The sequence below is a fragment of the Triticum aestivum genome, chromosome 2A, assembly GCF_018294505.1.
Source record: "Triticum aestivum cultivar Chinese Spring chromosome 2A, IWGSC CS RefSeq v2.1, whole genome shotgun sequence".
Classification (NCBI taxonomy): Eukaryota; Viridiplantae; Streptophyta; class Magnoliopsida; order Poales; family Poaceae; genus Triticum; species Triticum aestivum.
The window spans coordinates 543,247,587-543,270,363 of record NC_057797.1 but is presented as its reverse complement, the minus strand read 5'-3'; the positions used below and the strand labels follow the sequence as shown (position 1 = coordinate 543,270,363).

The following is a 22,777-nucleotide window of genomic DNA, read 5'->3' as shown; positions in this document are numbered from 1 at the left end:
TAGCTACTCTTGGTGCTGCTATAGATGAGCTTGCATGTTGAATTCTTAGAGTTCTAAGTAGTTTGAATGCTTGATATGGCCTCTATGTATCCCTATGAGTAGTTGCTATCACTCTTGTAAAGTTTTGTTGATAAATGTTTGTCACCCAAAAATTTTCAGAAAATTGTACGCGAATATGATGAACCTTTTTGGAAGGAGTTCTTTGAGGAGAAGATTCTCGGGAGCATCTTCTAGTGACAACCCCGCTCGTCGGTCTTATGTTGAACCAAGTGAAAGTTCCATACGAGATGCCGCCACTAAAACATGCCTATGGCCATGCGATGATTATATGGTGAGTATGGGCATCAAGGAGGAATTTGAGCAATATGTTCACAATGCCGACCTCGGTCCCTACATTTTAGATAAGTGCAATCAACACCACACTCTAACTGAAGCACTTGTCAAAGGATTTAAATTTCACCCCCGTGAGTCTAGGGTGTCATTTAAACCGTATGAAAATCCTTTTACCATATCACTAGCAAGATTTTCTCAACATTGCAAAATCCCATTATGGGTTCGCTAGATGAACCACCAAGGCATGAGTTTCAAGCGTTCCTGACTAGTCTTTTCTACGGTGAGACTAGGGGAGTGGCGCAAGGTAGAATAAAGAGCATTCATTTTCCCGCAATTCAGTACTTCGCATTATTTAATGGAAAATGTATTGTAGGCAAACAAGTTTGTAGTACACTTTGTGCTCCAGACTTGAGCCTCATACGCATTGCTCTCACCGGTGACAGAAGTTATAATCTTGGAGCGGTTGTTGCACGCAGGTTGCAACAATGCTAATAGTGGTTATTTCTATGGTTGCATTTATGCCACATGTTTAGCACGAGAGCTGGGTGTTCCACCGTTGCCCTATGACCCTATTTTACCCACGCAGTATTTAGCTATGAAACGCCATAAGATCCTTAGAGGTGAACCCCATAATTTCACCTATAAATTGTTGTTTAATCAAGACTCTATTGTGCACACATATTTGCATGTGCCTCCTCTCTTTGATTATCACAACAGGGGAGATACTTTGTTCTTGAGAGCGAGGCCCGAGCTCATAACGCGGCGGTTGTGGCCGCACGGCAGGCTGGGGCATCCGCACCGAGAGCCTCCATGAGCTACCGCCCCAACTATTATCCAGGCTACTGACTGATTACCAAGCTAGGCCAAAAGCCTAATCTTGGGGGAGTACGTATTTCCACCGACATTACATTCATGTTCGCACACATCATTTGTCGGTGTCCACACTTTTTCATTGTATTATCCATGTTAAATTAATTTTCTAGCTTTCTTCTTGTGTGTTTGAAAAACTTTGAGAAAATTCAAAAATATTTCCTATTTCTTTTTTATTTTTATTTCTAGATTAGTTAGTTGTAGCACTAAAAAGAAAACCCAAAAAGATTTCCTTGTTCTTCTTTTACTTGTTGGGACCTTTCCCGTGTAAATAGTTTTTCTCGTTTTTGATTTTTCCCTTTTATTTTCTAGTTCAAGAAAACCAAAAACTCCAAAAATATTTTAGTGTGTTTCTCTGAATTTCTTTTCTTTTTATTGAGTCATACCATGATGAAAATGATGAGTGGTTCTCATATGCATTATTATTGATCTAACAGAGAGCCCGTATTACCTTGTCTTCTCCTTTTTAATAAAATGTTTGCAGATTCCAACTTAGTCCACGACACTCTTGCACTATTATTATTTTCATACCGTTCGGTCATGCAACTGAAAGGCAATAATGACGATATTCAATGAACTGGCTGTGGCAGAGAGAAACGGGTATTAACTCGACTTGTTCTGTTTTTGTAAATATGTTTAACCTAGTATCCATGCTTCAAAACATTATGATTAAACATATTTGCAATGAAAATTAGAGATTATAGTTTCTCATGCCACGCATAAGTAGTTAGGAGTGGGCAATGATTTATGTTGGATGTCAAAATTGTGTTAAAATGATAGTGATGTGGTATGATGATATGGTATCCTCCTCTGAATGGATCCTTTCTAGAGAAGGATTTTCTCTCTAAAGAAGTGAGTGGGAGGAAAGTAGAACTTTATGAGGTAATTTTACCTTCTCCCAAATTGGAAAGTAGTAGATCACAGAAATCAGTTCTAGTGATGCCTACACCAATTAGTGAGGAAGTTAATGATGATGATCATGAAACTTTGGATCAAGTTACTACCGAACCTCGTAGGTCAACTAGAGTACGTTCCGCACCAGAGTGGTATGGTAATCCTATTCTTGAGGTCATGTTACTTGACCATGATGAACCTACGAACTATGAGGAAGCGATGATGAGCCCAGATTCCGAAAAATGGCTTGAGGCCATGAAATCTGAGATGGGGTCCATGTATAAAGAACAAAGTATGGACTTTGATTGACTTGCCTGATGATCGGCGAGCCATTGAGAAGAAATGGATCTTCAAGAGGAAGACAGGCGCTGATAGTAGTGTTACTATCTACAAATCTTGAATTGTCGCAAAAGGTTTTTGACAAGTTCAAGGTGTTGACTACGATGAGATTTTTCTCACTCGTATCGATGCTTAAAAGTCTGTCCGAATCATGTTAGCAGTTGCTGCATTTTATGAAATCTGGCAAATGGATATAAAAATTACATTCCTTAATGTATTTATTAAAAAGGAGTTGTATATGATGCAACTAGAAGGTTTTGTCAATCCTAAAGATGTTAACAAAGTGTGAAAGCTCCAGCGATCCATCTATGGACTGGTGCAAGCATCTCGGAGTTGGAATATGTGCTTTGATGAGTTGATCAAAGCATATAGTTTTATACAGACTTTTGGAGGAGCCAGTATTTACAAGAAAGTGAGTGGGAGCTCTGTAGCATTTCTGATATTATATGTGGATGACATATTGTTGATCGGAAATGATACTGAATTTCTGGATAGCATAAAAGGATACTTGAATAAGAATTTTTCAATGAAAGACCTCGGTAAAGCTGCTTACATATTGGGCATCAAGATCTATAGAAATAGATCAAGACGCTTGATAAATTTTTCAATGAGTACATACCTTGAGAAGTTTTTGAAGTAGTTCAAAATGGAACAGTCAAATAAGGAGTTCTTGACTGTGTTGCAATGTGTGAAGTTGAGTAAAGACTCAAAACCTAACCACGGCAGAAAATAGAAAGAGAATGAAAAAGTCATTCCCTATGCCTCAGTCATAGGTTCTATAAAGTATGCTATGTTGTGTACCAGATCTATTGTATACCTTAGCATGATTTTGGCAAGGGAGTAAAATGGTGATCTAGGAGTAGATCATTGGACAGCGGTCAAAATTATCCTTAGAGGACTAAGGAAATATTTCTCGGTTATGGAGGAGATAAAAGAGTTCATCGTAAAGAGTTACGTCGATGCAAGCTTTTGACAGCGATCTAGATGACTCTAAGTCTCGATCTAGATACATATTGAAAGTGGGAGCAATTAGCTAGAGTAGCTCCGTGCAGAGTATTGTAGACATAGAAATTTGCAAAATACATACGGATCTGAATGTTGCAGACCCGTAGACTAAACTTCTCTCACAAGCAAAACATGATCACTCTTTGGGTGTTAATCACATAGTTATGTGAACTAGATTATTGACTCTAGTAAACCCTTTGGGTATTAGTCACATGGAGATGTGAACTAATCACATAAAGATGTGAACTATTGGTGTTAAATCACATGACGATGTGAACTAGATTATTGACTCTAGTGCAAGTGGGAGACTGAAGGAAATATGCCCTAGAGGCAATAATAAAGTTAATATTTATTTCCTTATATCATGATAAATGTTTATTATTCATGCTAGAATTGTATTAACCGGAAACTTAGTACATGTGTGAATACATAGACAAACAGAGTGCCCTAGTATGCCTCTACTTGACTAGCTCGTTAATCAAAGATGGTTAAGTTTCCTAGCCATGGACATGTCTTGTCATTTGATGAATGGGATCACATCATTAGAGAATGATGTAATGGACTAGACCCATCCATTAGCTTAGCACTATGACCGTTTAGTTTATTGCTATTTCTTTCTTCATGACTTATACATGTTCCTATGACTATGAGATTATGCAACTCCCGAATACCGGAGGAACACTTAGTGTGCTATCAAACGTCACAACATAACTGGGTGATTATAAAGATGCTCTACAGGTGTCTCCAATGGTGTTTGTTGAGTTGGCATATATCGAGATTAGGATTTGTCACTCCGATTGTCGGAGAGGTATCTCTGGGCCCTCTCGGTAATGCACATCACTATAAGCCTTGCAAGCAATGTGACTAATGAGTTAGTTGCGGGATAATGCATTACAGAACGAGTAAAGAGACTTGCCGGTAATGAGATTGAACTAGGTATGAGGATACCGACGATCGAATCTTGGGCAAGTAACATACTGATGACAAAGGGAACAACGTATATTATTATGCGGTTTAACCGATAAAGATCTTCGTAGAATATGTAGGAGCCAATATGAGCATCCAGGTTCCTCTATTGGTTATTGACCGGAGATGTGTCTCGGTCATGTCTACATAGTTCTCGAACCCGTAGGGTCCGCACGCTTAACATTCGATGACGATTTGTATTATGAGTTATGTGATTTGATGTACTGAAGGTTGTTCGGAGTCCCGGATGAGATCACGGACATGACGAGGAGTCTCGAAATGGTAGATATGTAAAGATCAATATATTGGAAGGTTATATTCAGACATCGGAAAGGTTTCGAGTGATTTGGGTATTTTTCGGAGTACCGGAGAGTTACGGGAATTCGCCGGAGGAAGTAGTGGGCCTTAATGGGCCATATGGGAAAGGAGAGAAGGGCCTCAAGGGGTGGCCGCACGCCCCCCATGGGCTGGTCCGAATTGGACTATGGAAAGGGCAGTGCCCCCCTCTTTCATTCTCCCTCTCCTCTCCTTCCTTCTTATCCTACATGGACTATGAAAGGGGGAAACCTACTCCTACTAGGAGTAGGAATCCCACCTTTGGGCGCGCCCCTGGAGGCCGGCCCTCCTCCTCCTCCCCTCCTTTATATACGGGGGACGGGGCACCCCATAGACACACAAGTTGATGTCTTAGCCATGTGCGGTGCCCCCTGCCACAGATTTCCACCTTGGTCATATTGCCGTAGTGTTTAGGCGAAGCCCTGCATCGGTAACTTCATCATCACCGTCACCACGTCATCGTGCTAACGAAACTCTCCCTCGGCCTCAGCTGGATCTAGAGTTCGAGGGACGTCACCGAGCTGAACGTGTGCAGATCACAGAGGTTCCGTGCGTTCAGTACTTGATCGGTTGGATCGCAAAGACATTCGACTACATCAACCGCATTACTTAACAATTCCGCTTTCGGTCTACGAGGATACGTGAATACACTATCCCCGCTCGTTGCTATGCATCTCCTAGATAGATCTTGTGTGATCGTAGGAATTTTTTTGAAATACTGCGTTCCCCAACATAAATTTGCATGTGCCATCTCTAAAAATTCAAATAAATATCCCTTTTGTGTGCCTCGATCGTTCATGTAGCGACAGGAGGTAGTCAATATCTTCCTTGCTAAGCGGGTTATTCTCAGGTTGAGTGTTTATTCACTCACCATTGCACGAGAAAAGGGCGGTAATAGGGATTCCCAGTCCCAAACTGCAAACAGAAAAGGCTTTCAAATAATCAAACAAAAATTCCTACGGAGTCATAACCTTTACTTTATTGCTTGGGAACCGCCACTAGCATGTTTAGCATGGAAGATATTGATAACTGATGGTCGTGGAGTAAACAAGAAGGGTGCATTTCTCAAAATATCATTTACCTCTGTTTTAAAAACTTGAGCTCTGGAACCTCTGCAAATCACTGCTTCCCTCTGCGAAAGGACTATCTATTTACTTTTATGTTGTGTCATCACCTTCTAAGATAAGCGCTAGAACCTGAGAGCATTGTTGTCATGCTGATGCATTGTGTGTAGCTAATGTTGGGTGCATCATGACTGGATCTTTTTTACCATGAATTACAGTGTTTAGTCGCTGCTTGAACTTTGGAGGTGCTCTGCATTTATGTTTTGCGGTCTCAGAAAGGGCTAGCGAGATACCACTATTGTCGTATCATATCATGGTTGTTTTGACAACGTGTTGCTGTTTGAGATATCTTATTATTGCTCGCTAGCTGATTATGTCATTGATATGAGTTGATAATTTTTTTAAGAGTTATTGTCAGCATGGTTAGTTGTAATGTTGGCTGAAAACCTGGGTGTTGTTTAAGCTTATTTATGCAAACAAGAGCAAAAGAGTTTGTAAAAGATTTTCTTTTTCACTTTCAGTTTATCAACTGAATTGCTTGAGCACAAGCAAAGGTTTAACCTTGGGGGAGTTGATACGTCTCCAATGTATCTACTTTTCCTAACACTTTTCCTCTTGTTTTGGACTCTAATTTGCACGATTTGTATGAAACTAACCCCGGACTGACGTTGTTTTCAGCAGAACTACCATGGTGTTGTTTTTGTGCAGAAATAAAAGTTCTTGGAACGGAACGGAACTTTGCAAGGATTTTTTGTATCAATAAAGAGAATTTCTGGAGCCATGATCCACCAGAGGGGGGCACCTGGGTGGGCACAACCCACCAGGGCGCCCCCCTCCAGGCGCGCCCAGGTGGGTTGTCTCGACCTGGTGGCCCCGCGGACCCTGAAACCGACGCTATAAAATCCTATTTTTCCAGAAAAAATCAGGGAGTAAGAATTATCGCGTTCCATGAGACGGAACCACCGTCACCTCTTGCTCTTCATCGGGAGGCCAGATTTGGAGTCCGTTTGGGGCTCCGGAGAGGGGGATCTTCGATCTTCGTCATCACCAACCCTTCTCCATCGCCAATTCCATGATGCTCCCCATTGGTAGTGAGTAATTTCTTCGTAGGATAGCTGGACGATGAGGAGTTGGATGAGATTCATCATGTAATCTAGTTAGTTTCATTAGGGCTTGATCCCTAGTATCCACTATGTTCTGAGATTAATGTTGCTATGACTTTGCCATGCTTAATGCTTGTCACTTTGGGCCCGGGTGCCATGATTTCAGATCTGAACCGTTTATGTTATCACCATTATATCTATGTTGTAGATCCGATCTTGCAAGTTATAGTCACCTACTACGTGTTATGATCCGGCAACCCCGGAGTGACAGTAGTCGGGACCACTCTTGGTGATGACCGTAGTTTGAGGAGTTCATGTATTCATAGTGTGTTAATGCTTTGTTCCGGTTCTCTATTAAAATGAGGCCTTAATATCCCTTAGTTTACAATTGGACCTCGCTGCCACGGGAGGGTAGGACAAAAGATGTCATGCAAGTTCTTTCCATAAGCATGTATGTATATTTATGGAATACATGCCTACATTATATTTATGAATTGGAGCTAGTGTTGTATCTCCCTAGGTTATGACTATCACATGATGAATATCATCCAACAAATCGCCGATCCAATGCCTACGAATTTCTCTTATATTGTTCTTGCTAAGTTACTACTGCTATCATTATTGTTGCACTTGCTACAAAACTACTGCTATCACTGTTACCATTACTATTGCTATTGCTACTACAATCAAAACTATCATATTACTATGCTACTGATCACTTTGATGCAGATAATTAATCTCCAGGTGTGGTTGAATTGACAACTCAGCTACTAATACTTACAAATATTCTTTGGCTCCCCTTGCATCGAATCTATAAATTTGGGTTGAATACTCTACCCTCGAAAACTGTTGTGATCCCCTATACTTATGGGTTATCAGACGGCCGCAACGATGATGACAGGCGTCGGTGGCGTTCGGGCCTCGATGGTTTCGGTGCTACGGCCGCGCATTCGAAGAGCTAAGCACCCAGACTGCACCTACGCAGCACTACAAGCACGGCGGCGTGCTCGGACAAGCCCAAGGGGCATGGGAGCGCGCTGCTCGTCGGCCATGGCAGACGACGGAGCACGGCGACACGTCTACGAGCTATGGGAGACGACGCAAATGGAGGGGAGAGGAGGGTGAGCTCATCGAGAGGGCGCACGAGGGCTCGATGTTGGTTTAGGAGCAGTAGGGGCGCCAGAAACATCGCGGACGAAGGCGAGGATCCGAGGAATAAGATGATGGCCTTGATGTCGATGCACGGGGGATGTGCTCGAACCGGTCGATGGGGTCGACGACATGGACGACGGAGGAGCTCATGGACACCTCCTCAGGGCGCGGGGGTGACGGCGAGCGCGGGGTCGACGACGGTCATGGCGAGGCGGCTCAGGTGGAGAGGAGATGGGTGAGAGGGGAGAGTGGGGGCGAGCGAGTGAGGGGGACGTCAGGTGGCCGAGGAGCTCGAGGCGCTGGAAGGGTGCCCTTATCCTCGTTGGGGTGTCGCCGTCGAGGCGGTCTAGCATGGATGCGCGCACCACGCGCATTGTGGCGGTGCGGCTCGAGAGGTGGAGGGGGAGAAGGTGAGGTGGGCTGGGCCGGTGCACTATGCACTTAGGCCCAAAGCCCAGGTTTTTTTCCTTTCCTTGTTATTTTGTTTTCTTTTTATTTTAACTTCCATTTTTCTTTTATTTCCAAAATAAATTTAGTTTTATAAAATACAAAACTAGCACCTTAATTAGTGTTGTAAATTAGGTCACTTCCACAAAAAGTTTTGCATTTAAATATAATAATTTACAATTTTTATAATTTAAAAAGCATTTAAATTATTGTTTTGGCCCCTGTTTCAATTATTTTAGGGCAATTTAAACACTTCGTAAAATGTTGGTTTCTCCACCATAATTATCTATGGATTATTTATCACATTATGAACATTTTAGTTTTCATGCTTGTGAATTTATTTATTTCACTTATAATTTTGAATTTGAATTCAAGTAGAATTTGAAATGAGATTAGGATCAAAAGGAGATCAAGCACTGTTTAGAAAACAACTTAGCTTAAACAAACAGGGTTACTGTAGCTCATTACATAGGGGTGTTACACCGACAGCTGGAATTCTGGACCTCAAAAAGCTATGTCAGAGATACCTATTCTGCACATCTCCAAATAAGCTGAAATTTCACGGAGATTTAATTTGGAATAAATAAAAAATATTGGAGAAAATAAGTACCAGAGAGGGCCACCCAGGTGCCCATTAGGCACCAAGGCATGCCCACCCCGCAGGGCGCACCTGATGGCTTCTGAGGCCCCTGGCCAGCCTCCGATGCCCATCTTATGGTATATAAGCCCATTTTCCCTAGAAAAAATAGAGAGAGGACTTTCGGGAGGGAATGTCGCCATCTCGAGGCGGAACTTGGGCAGGAGCACTTTTGCTCTCAGGAGGAGCGATTCCGTTGGGGCTACTTCCCTTCGGGAGGGGGGAAACCAAAAGCATCGTCATCACCAACAACGCTCTCATCGTGAGAGGACCAATCTTCATCAACATCTTCACCGGCACCATCTCATCTCTAACCCTAGTTCATCTCTTGTATTCAATCTTTGTATCAAAACCTCATATTGGTACCTGTGGGTTGCTAGTAGTGTTGATTACATCTCCTAGTTGATACTAGTTGGTTTATTTGGTGGAAGATTATATGTTTAGACACATTATGATATTCAATACCCCTATGATATTGAACATGGATATGATTTGTGAGTAGTTATTTTTGTTCTTGAGGACACGGGAGAAGTCTTGTCATAAGTAATCATGTGAATTGGGTATTCGTTTGATATTTTGTTGATATGTATGTTGTTGTTTCCCTTAGTGGTGTTATGTGAACGTCGACTACATGGCACTTCACCATCTTTGGGCCTAAGGGAATGCATTATGGAGTAGTAATTAGATGATGGGTTGCTAGAGTGACAGAAGCTTAAACCCTAGTTTATGTGCTATTCCGTAAGGGGATGATTTGGATCCATATGTTTCATGCTATGGTTAGATTTATCTTAATTCTTCTTTCATAGTTGTCGATGCTTGCGAGAGGGGGTAATCATAAGTGGGAGGATTGTTCAAGTAAGAACAACACCCAAGCACGGGTCCGCCCACATATCAAATTATCAAACTAACGAACGTGAATCAAACAAACATGATAAAAGTGACTAGATGAAATTCCCGTGTGTCCTCAAGAATGCTTTGCTTATTATAAGAGATTGTTTCGGCCTGTCCTTTGCTACAAGAAGGATTGGGCTATCTTGCTGCACCTTTTTTATTGTTACTATTATTTGCTCGTTATAAATTATTTTGCTACCAAACTATCGGTTACCGACAATTTCAGTGCCTACAGAAAATACCTTGCTAAAAACCGCTTGTCATTTCCTTCTGCTCCTCGTTGGGTTCGACACTCTTACTTATCGAAAGGACTACGATTGATCCCTTATACTTGTGGGTTATCAATATCAAACTAAGCTAACATACGATAGAGGAAAGTTAGGTTATATGAGACATACGTCGAAGCCTATGAGGAGACCCTTGAAGATCTCGTGCATTCCGGCCTCTACGGACCGAAAGCTCCCCTGGCATGGCCCTCTTTCATGATGGAGGAGCTCGCTGCGGAGACCTCCATCTCCTCAGCCACCCCTTTTGGACCAGCCCTGGGGCAGGAGGGGTAGGCAGAGCCACCTTTGCTCCACCCACCATGGTAGCAGGGGTGGAGACCTCCGGCTGTTGTGGCAGCTTTGGAGTCATTTGGGCTGAGAATTCACCTCGGCTCGGCCTGTCTTCTGTAACCACGAGGATTTCTTCCCCATGGTCTTCGACATAAATGGATTCTGGCTCTAATGTGGGCCCATACTAACAAGGGTTCTTATCAAGCCGTTACGAGGCTGAAAGCTCGGATGGGCCACAATAATGGAAATGAACCGACGCGCCACTAGTGGGCCAAAATGGACCTCAGTTAATGCTTGGCCCATTTCCATGCCAGGTCATTAACAAGTCATAATCCTATTGGGCCATAAGTAGGCCGATGTACAACACGGGCCTTTAATAGGCCAAAAGTCGGGTTGGGCTAGAATTGTGCCATGGAGAACATGGGCTGCTAATGAACCCAACATTAGGTCGAATCGTATAGGGCCCAACTGTGGTGCGGCTGTTAATAGGCCAAAAGACACACCGGGCTGGAAATTGGCCCAACTACAGAATGGACCATAAAAAGGTCGAAAGACATACCACTTGGAAATTGGCCCAACTACAGAATGGGCCGCTAAAAGGCCGAAAGACGTATCGCCTGGAAATTGGCCCATCCGTAGAATGGGCCGCCAACAGGCCAAAAGAAGATCAGGCCACAAATGAGCCCAAAGACAGTGGGTTGTTAACGGGATGGAACTGACGATGGGTCGCAATGGTGTCAAATCATTAATGAGCCTTTGATGGGACGTAATGGCAGAACTTGTATGGACCGTGGTTGTAAATGGGCCAGTAGCAAGTAGGCCGTAAATGGGTCGGCCCGCTTATTTTGACTAGGTCGGCCTTTTTAATCTAAATGGGCCACTGTTGGGCCGTTCCACGTGTCGACATTTCATTGGTGCCTCCCGTCCATTGGGCGGATGGCATCTGTCGCAACATCGAGCTGACACGTGGAAAATCATCATTGGTCCTGTTGTTAACGGGTTATCAAATTCAAAACTGGACCCCGATAGCTCAATGGCGACCTGTTATGGTGGGTGCCACGTGTCAGTTACCCTTAACGAAAACACTTTCATGACGCGTCATTTTATCACAATGAAAGTGGACACTTCTGTGATGATAATTTAAGTATTTTCATGGAACACTTCTACGACAGCACAGGTATGACTATTTTAGTTCTGTCATAAAATCATCACGGATGTATATACATGACAGAAAACATGACCTACTGTGACCAACATGTATCATCACTAAAGTGTTTCTTTATAGTGGTGATGGCATGCTAAACAAAGAATACAACGAACCATATTGAACCACCAAGACGTCTTAGAAATAGGAATGTAGTATATCATAAAGCCATCATTTGTAAGCCGAGGAACGTACAGACTAGGATCAGGATAGCAATAAGAGTCGCTCGGTCTGTGCAGGTCGGTGTTGTCCGGCCTTGGCACAAAGACGACTCGTTAGTTTCGTGGGTGCGTGTTCGAAAGGCAGGTGAACTATGTTGGTTACCTTTTTGCAACACGTAATTATGAGTAGTTGTAAAAAATTGATCCGAAACGGTAACTAGATTGCCTAGTCTGTGAAGATGGCGCCCGACCACACCCAACTTGGCTAAATAAATATGCCAACTCCAATGCGAATCATCAAATCAAACTCAAACGTCAGACCGAACAATCCAAATAGTTTTAGCCGTCCAATAGTGGTCATGAAAATTGTTCCGGTCGGTCTAGACATCCAAAATACCTCAAACCGCCACCAAAATGAGGGAGGTTTGTGGGAGCATGGATGTCCGCCACTAGGGATGGCAATTTTATCCACGGATCTGGATACCCATGGATACCCGACCCGGTTGGTCAAGGGTATGGAGCACATTTTCGCCCATGGGTCCATGGGTATGGATACCCACGAACGGACGAGTTGGGCATGGTTATAGTTTGTGCTCCATGGATATCCAATGGATACCCGTATGACATGTGGGGCCATATGCCAGTGATAGTAGAAAGAGCGAATCAATGGGAAATGGCAGGAAATATGCAACTTGTTCCATGAGATATATGCTGAAGAATCAACCTCTGGTATGTCACACTTAAGGACTCATCGTATTACTTGTTGTCTACTTATGCATGTAGCTTATGTTGTCATTTGTGAGTGAATGATGATGAGTTAATTTGCTCTTTGGGAAGGCTTCATGCTGACTTTTCTATGCCCATGGAGCTTCATGGGTATGTGGGTATCCAGTGGGTTTGGACATGGGCACAAGTTTTGTCCATGGATAATTTGGTGGATGGGCAGAGGATAGAAAGATGGGTCATGGGTTGGATTTGGACCAGCTCCACCCGCCCCAAACCCGACCCATTGCCATCCCTATCCGCCACATAGGACTCCAACAATGCGAACACACACCAAACCCTCCACATCCGCTGGCTTCAGAACCCTCGCCGCATTCATGCCGGTCAGAGCATCTCCAGCCGCGCCCCCAACAGGCCTCCCCAGGCCACTTTTTCGGCGCCGGCGCCCAAAAAACGGCCCAGTCGTGCCCCCAGGACACCGAAAATCGCCGGTTCGGCCCTTTTTTCCGCCCGGCGGTCACAGGCCGAACCCTGCGCACTAGGGAGCAGTTGGGGGCTCCGGCGCAATGGAAAAGCGTGGCTGGCCCACACCATCAGGGGAAAAGTCAAGGTTTTCTTCCCCGACTCGCCTCCCACCCCCCGCGCCCTCGGCCACCAGTAGCTATATCCCGGCGCCGCCCGCCGCCCTACACCGCTAGATAGCCATTCCCCACCGGAAAAATAGCAGTGCTTCGCCGCGGCAGCCCCTCCAACAGCAGCTGGGCGTTTCCGGCCGCAGAGGCGCGGTTTAGCGGCGGGTACACGCCCACCGAGCGCAAGGTGTTCGGCGATCTGCCTGCCTCAGCGATGGACTCGGATGACGAGGAAGCGCTCGCCGCGCTGCTGGAGGAGGAAGCCGAGGCCGACGTCCAGGAAGAAGAGCATCTCATGGTGCTCGCCGCCCTCGCCCAGCTGCTGGCGAGCAATGAAAAGCCGCGGCGAGGTGGCTCGGCGCCTGGGAGGGTGAAAGCAAAGAACCGGCATCGTCTCGAAGGCTACTGCATGCTCTACTCCGACTACTTCGCCGATGCTCCACTTCACGGCGAGAAAACATTTCGGCGCCATTATCGAATGAGCCGAAAGCTCTTCCTCAGGATTGTGAATTCCATCCGGGAGTTCGACAACTACTTCAAGTGCAAGATGGATTGCACCGGCGCTCTTGGATTCATCTTCATCCAGAAGTGCACGACGGCGATGAGGATGCTTGCATACGAAGCTCCCGATGATTCACTCAACGACTATGGGCGCATGGTCGAGTCCACCAGCATGGAGTGTTTCTACAATTTCTGTCGGGCAGTGGTGGCAGTGTTTGGACCGCAATACTTGAGAACACCCAATGCGGAAGACACTACTCGGATCCTAGCACAGAATGCAGCAAGATGATTTCCTAGGATGCTTGGAAGCATCGACTGCATGCATTGGAAATGGAAGAATTGCCTATTTGCTTGGCAGGGGATGTACAAAGGCGCCAAAGGCGGTTGCAGTGTGGTGCTTGGGGCGGTGGCCACACAGGACCTCTGGATTTGGCACTCCTTCTTTGGTATGCTAGGAACTCACAATGACATGAACGTGCTGCAGTGCTCTCCTGTCTTTGCCAAGCTTGTTGAAGGTCATTCTCCTCCGGTGAACTTCGAGATCAATGGGCGGCACTACAACAAGGGGTACTATCTAGCTGATGGCATCTATCCGAGATGGTCGACATTTGTGAAGACGATCTCAAACCCTGTGCCAGGAGGCAAGAACGCCTGGTTTGCGAAGGTTCAGGAGGCTTGCAGGAAGGATGTCGAGCGGGCATTTGGTGTGCTCCAATCTCGATTTGCTGTTGTCCGGTACCCCGCTCAGACCTGGTCAAAAGATCAAATGTGGGAGATTATGACTTGCTGTGTCATCTTGCACAACATGATCATCGAGAGCAAGCAAGAAGATCCAGTTTTTGACACTGAACCATACTACAGGCAGGGTCCTCTAGCCGAAGTTGATCATCAGCTACCGGTAACCTGGACTGCCTATCTCAGCATGCGTCAGGAGATCCGAGACCCACAGGTGCATATCAACTGCAGCAAGATCTGATAGAGCATCTATGGAGGCTGAAGGGCGACGCCGGGCGCGACATGTGATGAAATATGAGTTTTTATTTGTTGAACTATATAATTTGTATTGAACTATTTGTTGTTGTACTATTTTATTGAAGTATTTGATATTTTGTGATGAAATATGTGATAAAAAATTTTATGTGCATAATTGAACGCCGAACAAGGGCGAACCACGCCGAATATGGGCCTATTGTCGCCCATATGGACCCTTTATTCGCCGAAATGGGGCTGAAAAGTAGACCAATTTCGGCGCCTGGGGGCGAGCTAGGGGCGACGACTGGGCGTGAAACCGTCCCAGCGCCGATTGCATCGCCGGCTCACCCTCAGGAGGCACTTTTTATATGTCCTGAGGGGCCAAACGGTTGGAGATGCTCTCAGAGGGGCGTGGCCGAACGGGCACATCAATGGTGAAACCCTCGGTATTAGAGATCAAGTCAACCCCTTTTTGTGATTCGGCCAGGGGCTAAACACTCCAAAAATCTAAGCACCATCGAAGCCCAAGATGTTCGCAGTTACCCAGGTTTAGGCCACCGGGAGGTGTAATAGCCTCCTCCTCCTTTATTTGTTATTGATGGATGATGATCTGATGTGTTACAAATTCAAAATGAGCCTTCTCGGTTAATCTGGGTGGTGTTCGGGAGGGCTCTAGGGCTATAGTGGGCCGCCTCGAGCACCCTTTTTTCACGGAAACTTTCAATATTTCATTTTCAATCATGGCAATACAGCAAACACAATAAATAATAAAACTTACATCTAAATTTGTAGACCATCTAGCGACGACTACAAGCACTGAAGTGAGCCAAAAGCGCACCGCTGTCATCGCCCCTTCCTTGCTGAAGCCGGGCACAACTTGTTATAGTAGACAGTCGGAAAGTCATCGTGCTAAGACCTTATAGGACCAACGCACTAAAATAGCAACCACTGCTGATGAAAAAAGAATTTACTAGATTGAAAGGTTCCAACGTGAAAATACAATGAAAACGAACAAAGATCAGATCTGAGTGGATCCACCAAAGACAACCACCCTCCTTCTCTTAATCTGGCTTTCTTGCGTGGATGGTTAGAACGATTGTCCTCATCCCATACAAGTAATGTGTCACATAAGTAAAAAAAAATGAATTTTTTTCACAAAAAATGACGGAGGAAGAAGAAGAAACAATAACAAAATGATTCCACAATAACGTCATCCGAATGAAAAGAAAATGAGACCACAGCTGTCCAGCCAATGGGTCGACGCCCGGTCCTCATAACGTCACCCAAACGAGACTTCAATTAATTTAGCACCTTGCGGCTTGCTCTCTCCCTCCCGTGTGCGTGCAGCGTTGCGTCATTCGCCCTCACCCCATCCCGCTTCTGCGCTGCTCGATTCAGTTCAAGACTCCAAGTAACCAACACCAGCACCAGCCACCGGGAAGAAGCAGGGAGCAGTGGGAAAGAAAGGACGCCGCAAGAGAAGGGGCTCTGTGGCCGCGCTGCTCGTGGCGGTAGAGATCCAGCGGGGGCGGCCGAATCGACAGCCATGATGAGGCACAGAGCTCGCTCTTCCCCCAGCTCCCCGCTCACCCCATCCACCAGCATGAGGTGACCTATCCATATCCTCAGCTCTTCTTCTTCCGAGGTTTTCTTGGTCGGGTCTTGCGATGAATGTTCCCGGCAAATTTATATGTGTCGCTGGAAGTTCTCACTGGAGCTGCGGCCATGGCATCCTGGTGATGCCTGGACCAGGCTTAGATTTTTTTTTTATTTGCTACCTTGCTTTTCATTTTTTTAAAGCAATGCTTGAAAATGTGAGCTAATACTTAGAACGAGGAATCCGGAGTCCTTTTTGATACTTTATTTAGCAAAGACAAAATTCTAGGGAAATACTACTGTACCTTTTAGAACAAAAAAAAAGCGCAGAAAAAGAAGAAGAATGCCAAAGTCAACTAAAAGGTGCGCGTGTTGCTTCGATTTCAGATTCATGGATTGGTAATGTGTGTATTGCAATGGCGGTCTTAGGCCAAAAAGTAACTGCAGAATCATCACTCTAATTGGGAGAGACGATCGAACAAGAGCAGATTTGCACAAGTCAGCCTCCCTTGTTCTTTTGAAGCACATCACAAGGGGATCTCGGAGGTCGGAGCCTCTGCGTCATGGAGCCTGGCAGCATCCACATGGAGGACTCGTGCACCTTGCGTCGACATTTGGCGCAGGGCACTGACTTTTCGCTTCTACCCGTGGCGCAGTTTCGGATAAGAAAAAAAAATGTGTTAATGATGTGTCCAGCACTTTAGTTTGCCTTTTGAGTTGATGATATGCCCAGCATGTCAACTTGCCTGTGAGTTCAGGCCATCACGCTGGCATGTGGTGGATGTTGAGTGGATAGATACCCACATTCTTCTCATCAATGGACAAGATGGGAACAGTGTCTTCTGATTTCGATTGCTCCATTTTCCCCTTATCAAGGATTTGTCAATAGCAAGAATCTTGTGGCTCTAGCCATACGAAGATGTTGCATTCCTCAAGAAAGTTGTTATCTTTGTTCGATCTTTTCTTGTATGTAGGTCTGTTCTGTAGCCATCATGATCATTTCAGGTTGCTCGATTGGTTAGTGTCAGGGGTAAAATTTAGCTGACATGAGAGACTGTTCCCAACTTCCCATTAACCCCGTCTTTTTTTTTGCGAAAAGGATCAGATCTATTGTAAAAGTTCACCGGAAGTACAAAGCATCTCAAGCATAATAAAAATTACATCGAGATTCTGAGACCACCGAACAACCACTACTACCGCCAAAACAAGCTGCCAACGCTCCCATACCGGAGCTGGCCTGACCTTGTCGATGACAACAGAAAAGTCTTCTTGCACGTGCCCCTAAGGACCAGCGCCCTGGATCCGCAGTCGTCGCCATTGAACCGTTGCATAGATCTGAAGCACCTGACACCAAATCTTGCCACATGACTAGAAACCCTAACCTCACTGCCCCAAGGAGACGGCAGGAATCTAGGCTGGAGCTCCGTTGACTACGTCCAGACGGATGAACTCGAGGAGGATTAGAGCCCGGAAGACAAACTCGAAGAAGAAGCGTTGCCATCCGGCCAAGCGCCGCACCTGCGAGGACTAAAAAACCCTGACCTAAACCACTAACTGGAGCAGAGGCATCGGGATTCCCCTCCCAGCCCACTCTGAGTTAGCCTCTAGCGAAATTCATCCCGCCGTTGTTTATCGGAGCTTCGGTCGCCGGCTTCGCCGCTATCAGTTCACCAACTTCCTTGACCTTTCGGCACTAGGCAGGCATCAGCCCCCAGACATGGTATTACGACTTTGCGGAGACCTGTGTTTTTGGTGAACAGTCGCCCATGCCTGGTCACTGCGACCCCCTTTTGTGAGGGGGACACCGATTACGTGGAATTGCTAGTGTGGGTCAATCCATTTGACTCATTTTTATAATTTACATACCTTTGTACTCCCTCTACTTACTGTGTATTTATGTTAATGCACTTTCCTTCCCTAGCTACCTGTCCTCTCATAAGTGGACCTCTAAGCCGTCCCTAATTGTGGAAGATCCGAAGCGAATGAAATGTTTCTTTGCCGCCATCAGATAACGAGCCATGATATCTGTCATCTGCTAGGAAATCAACGATTTGATCTGGCAAGGCGCCTAGTAGTGTTATTATGTGGGTTGCTGGCCGGGAGGCTTGTCCTCCTTGTTGAAAATAAAGTGTGAGTTGCTGTCATAGCATTGTTGATGCAACAGTAAATGTAATAACAAATGGCCAGACTAACATGACTTTGTTAAAATTTATAATAGGGTGTAATTTTTTACTGTGCTAATTAGTTAACTCACGCTACTATTACCCAATTAACGGACTGGACACCCACCTAGCATGACCCAATTAATCGCCATCACTTACTATTACTTCTGCTATTTTTGTGAAAGAGTTAGAACAGATTTGTTGAGCCGTGTCTAAAATGAGTCAGAACATTGAGCAACATACTATTTATTTTTCATTTTTTTTATTTTTTTGAAAAGGAGGATGTACCCCCGGCCAACATACTATTTATTTGGACTAGTTTTCTCTACTAATTTATTTTCAAACTCATCTAGAGCAAGATCAAATCACCAAATTTCATGACAAGTGCTCCATTTGTGTCGGAGATCTCAAATTATAATGTTATGCCTACGTTTTACCTTTATGTGAAGGAATAGAAGCTTCTCGTCCTCTATCTTTGGTTCAAATGGAAAATGGCGAGGTTTGGTATGCAGTATAGTTGATTTAAATGAAGTCTGAGAAAATTGAGGCGCACAAATGTTATATACAGAAAGAAATTTGAGTTGCACAATTATCTCAGAAGGCTTCTTTTATTCCTCACATTCCATGATCCCAAAAAATTTGAGTTGTAATAAGGCACTACACAGTGAGGAAGTGCAATACTGTATTAGTTGAATGGAAGATGGTGACAAAAGGATTTTTAATTACAATTGTCTTCGGCAACTGAGTGTAATAGTCTATACTTTATTGCTTACTGGCGTGAGTTGTATTTACTGAATGCATATTTCATGAAATTTAGTGGACCGTGTAGAGGGGAACTTACCGTGCATCGCTGCAAGATGTACAAATGGTCACAGTAACATGACTTTGTTAAGATTTATAAATCAGATGTATTTTTTTTAATGTGCTAATAAGTTAACTCACGCTATGCAAGGTATGAGTTGTATTTAACGAATGCAATAATATTTCGTGAAATTTACTGGACCGTGTAGAGGGGAACACACCATGCATAGCTGCATTCTATAGCATAACCGATTTACACATTTTTCCTTGCAGAGCGAAGAAGATATTTGGTTTCTCCGTATCTCTCATCCTCATCAATCTGGCTTCTATCATGGAGCGTGCTGATGAGAATCTTCTCCCAGCAGTTTACAAGGAAGTCAGTGTAGCCTTCAACGTTGGTCCCACCGATCTGGGATACCTTAATTTCCTAATGAACTTTCTGAAGTCGATAGCATCCCCCTTGGCAGGCATCCTTGCTCTTCACTATGATCGGCCAGCGGTGCTTGCAATAGGAACTGTCTTCTGGGCCTTATCAACAGGGGCTGTTGGTGTCAGCCAGCATTTTGGGCAGCTTGCATTCTGGAGAGCTGTGAACGGCCTTGGACTTGCCATTGTAATACCGGCGCTTCAATCGTTCATAGCAGATAGCTACAAAGACGGCACGCGTGGTGCTGGGTTTGGTCTGTTAAGTCTCATCGGTGCAGTAGGAGGCATAGGTGGTAGTGTTGTGGCCACACTCATGGCTGGGAAGGACTACTGGGGGTTGCCTGGGTGGCGTCTTGCGTTTATTATGGTTGCACTTCTTAGCTTGATAATTGGCATTCTTGTGTACCTGTATTCCACTGATCCGAGAAGAATCCCTGGCAATCATCTTCTAGATGACGACGACTATGAGAGGTATTCCTCTTCTTTGTGCTTTTTCATTTTTGTGCTTGTTTATCTTATCTTATCTTGTGAGGCTTCGTTAATCAGAACTACTACTCCCTCATTTAACCTTTTAGTACAAAGTTAGTACAACTTTGTACTAAAGCTGCGACAATTAATATGGATTGGAGGGAGTATATGAATCTTGTTAAAACGAGTTTAAAGAACAATCAACATTATTTATTTATTCAAGTGACAAAAAAAACGTATGCTTTTTTTGTGCTGTGGTTAATTTTGACGGGGCTGATTCTAAAGATGCATATCTCTTGTTTCATTACTATGCCCCTTTCAGTTTGATTCTGCAGATAAAAAACCAAAAAAACGCCATGGTCAGTGAAGCTTGTTAACTTGAAAGACAGTATAGATTTCTTCATGCTCTAACTGAAATGTGTACTAGTAATTTGAGCCAAAACTAGCAAAGAGAGGTGGGACGGTGATGAATGAACATAAACATTGATATCCTATTTTCCCAGGTTACATTTGTCCAACAAAGATGTTCTTCCTCCGCCCTCTATCTGGATGGATTCTTGGGTAGCAACGAGAAGTGTCATGAAAGTGAAGACATTTCAGATCATTGTGCTGCAAGGGATAATTGGCTCATTGCCCTGGACGGCCATAGTTTTCTTCACCATGTGGTTCGAACTCATCGGTAGGGCGAAAAAATCCGATAAACCCCTACCAAATTAAACTTCTAGTAGCAGCTCTCCACAAGAAACCTGAATATTGACGGTGTTAACCCCTCCTAGGTTTTGACAACAGGAGCTCCGCAGCACTGAACAGCCTATTCGCCATCGGGTGCGCCAGTGGAGCTTTCCTCGGCGGCGTGCTAGCGGACCGGCTGTCGCGGCGCTACCCCGATTCCGCGCGCATCATGTGCGCCCAGTTCAGCGCCTTCATGGGCATCCCGTTCTCGTGGATCCTCCTCACGGTCATCCCACAATCCACCGACTACTGGCTCGCCTACGCCGTCACGCTCTTCTTCATGGGCATCACCATCAGCTGGTGCGCCACCTCGGCGAACAACCCCATGTTCGCCGAGGTAGTCCCTCCCAAGCACCGCACCATGATCTACGCCTTCGACCGCGCATTCGAGGGCTCGTTCGCTTCACTGGCCGCCCCTGCTGTTGGCTTGGTCACCGAGAGGATATACGGCTACGACGCCAAGACTGTGAACATCGCCAACGGGTCGGCGGAAGGAGCGTATGCGTTGTCAAGGGGACTGCTCACCATGATGATCGTTCCTTTTGGTGTCTGTGTCCTGTTCTACAGCCCTTTGTACCTTGTGTTCAAGCGCGACAGAGACAATACCAAGGTCCCCAGCTTCAAGAACCAGGAGCTAACCTGAAGAGATAGCGTGCTGCCTCCCGAGATTCCCCGACTGCCGGGGGAATATTCAGGCTTCTTTAGGCTGACAGATCAGAAAGGTTGGGTTCGTTCTTCAGGTTGGTAGATTCGGACTGCTTGCGATGAGCCACTCGTTTTCTTCTCTTCTTTGCGGGGAAGCCACTCGTTTTCAATGGCGATATATTCATCTGTAGAAGAATATGCCAAAATATTCTTCAGATTCAACCCATGCTGATGTTTTTCTAGTAGCTGCACTACCTGGCCAGCTAGTTTGTACGTAACAGATTCAGTTTGAGATGGAAAACAATTGATTACATTGGACAATTTGAGGCGGTTGATTTTTGATTGATTGCTCTGGAAAACATTCCTACCTCTCTAATGCTTCATGCTTATGCTTAGTTTGCAGCATACGATACTGTGGTAGTTCAAGGAAATGACCTAGTCCCGCTTGGAACATGGGGACTCTTGGATTTCCTATGTCTGAAGGGTGTGTCTATGTCTTTGTCAAGTGACATAACATGTAAGAAAAAAAGGATAACTGAAAAAAAAATTGACACAGATCTCAATGCAAGGTTTCACTAATATAGCATCGACTGAGACATGACTAAACATTCGCGGCACGTAATATAGCATCGACTGAGACATGACTAAACATTCGCGGCACGTCCGCGAACAGTGGCCGGTCAATCCTTAAATCTCCTCTTCCACAACCGGGGTACTTCATTACTGAATTATCAAATCCATACAATTACATGCAATGTAAACCTATTCTAAATCTTTGCCGGCGCTCGTTCGCCTTCAAGTCCTTATCCGATTTTTTTATTAATAATAAATAAGAATTCTCTAATTACGGAAGTGGTAAATGGCCAGTGGAAATTGTCAAAATAGTAAGGACGCTATTAAGAGCAGCGTCCAATCCTGGACGCCATTGCTAAGTGCGTGATGTCCAGCTATATGGTTTGACTTATTAGGCTCAGCTGTAACACCCTCGATGCGACTATATCTCCCACGTGTAGAGGCACGACTTAGAGGCATAATTGCATTGAAGGCATATGTCGCAAGTTAGGCAATCTTCACAACATCCCATGTAGTATGAATAATAAAGGGGAGATAACATAGTTGGCTTACACTCGCCACGTCAATCAAGTACATAAATAACATTA

General features: G+C 44.8%; 1 protein-coding gene across 1 annotated transcript; it reads left to right on the top strand.

Moving 5' to 3' along the window:
* The first annotated feature begins 16,096 nt into the window (after nucleotides 1–16,096).
* On the top strand, nucleotides 16,097–21,938 carry LOC123189332 (uncharacterized). The gene is made up of 4 exons (XM_044601727.1): nucleotides 16,097–16,395; nucleotides 19,620–20,243; nucleotides 20,744–20,919; nucleotides 21,017–21,938. Exons 1-4 carry the CDS (start codon nucleotides 16,334–16,336, stop codon nucleotides 21,613–21,615), a joined length of 1,461 nt encoding a protein of 486 aa, XP_044457662.1. The 5' UTR covers nucleotides 16,097–16,333; the 3' UTR covers nucleotides 21,616–21,938.
* Nucleotides 21,939–22,777: the final 839 nt, after the last annotated feature.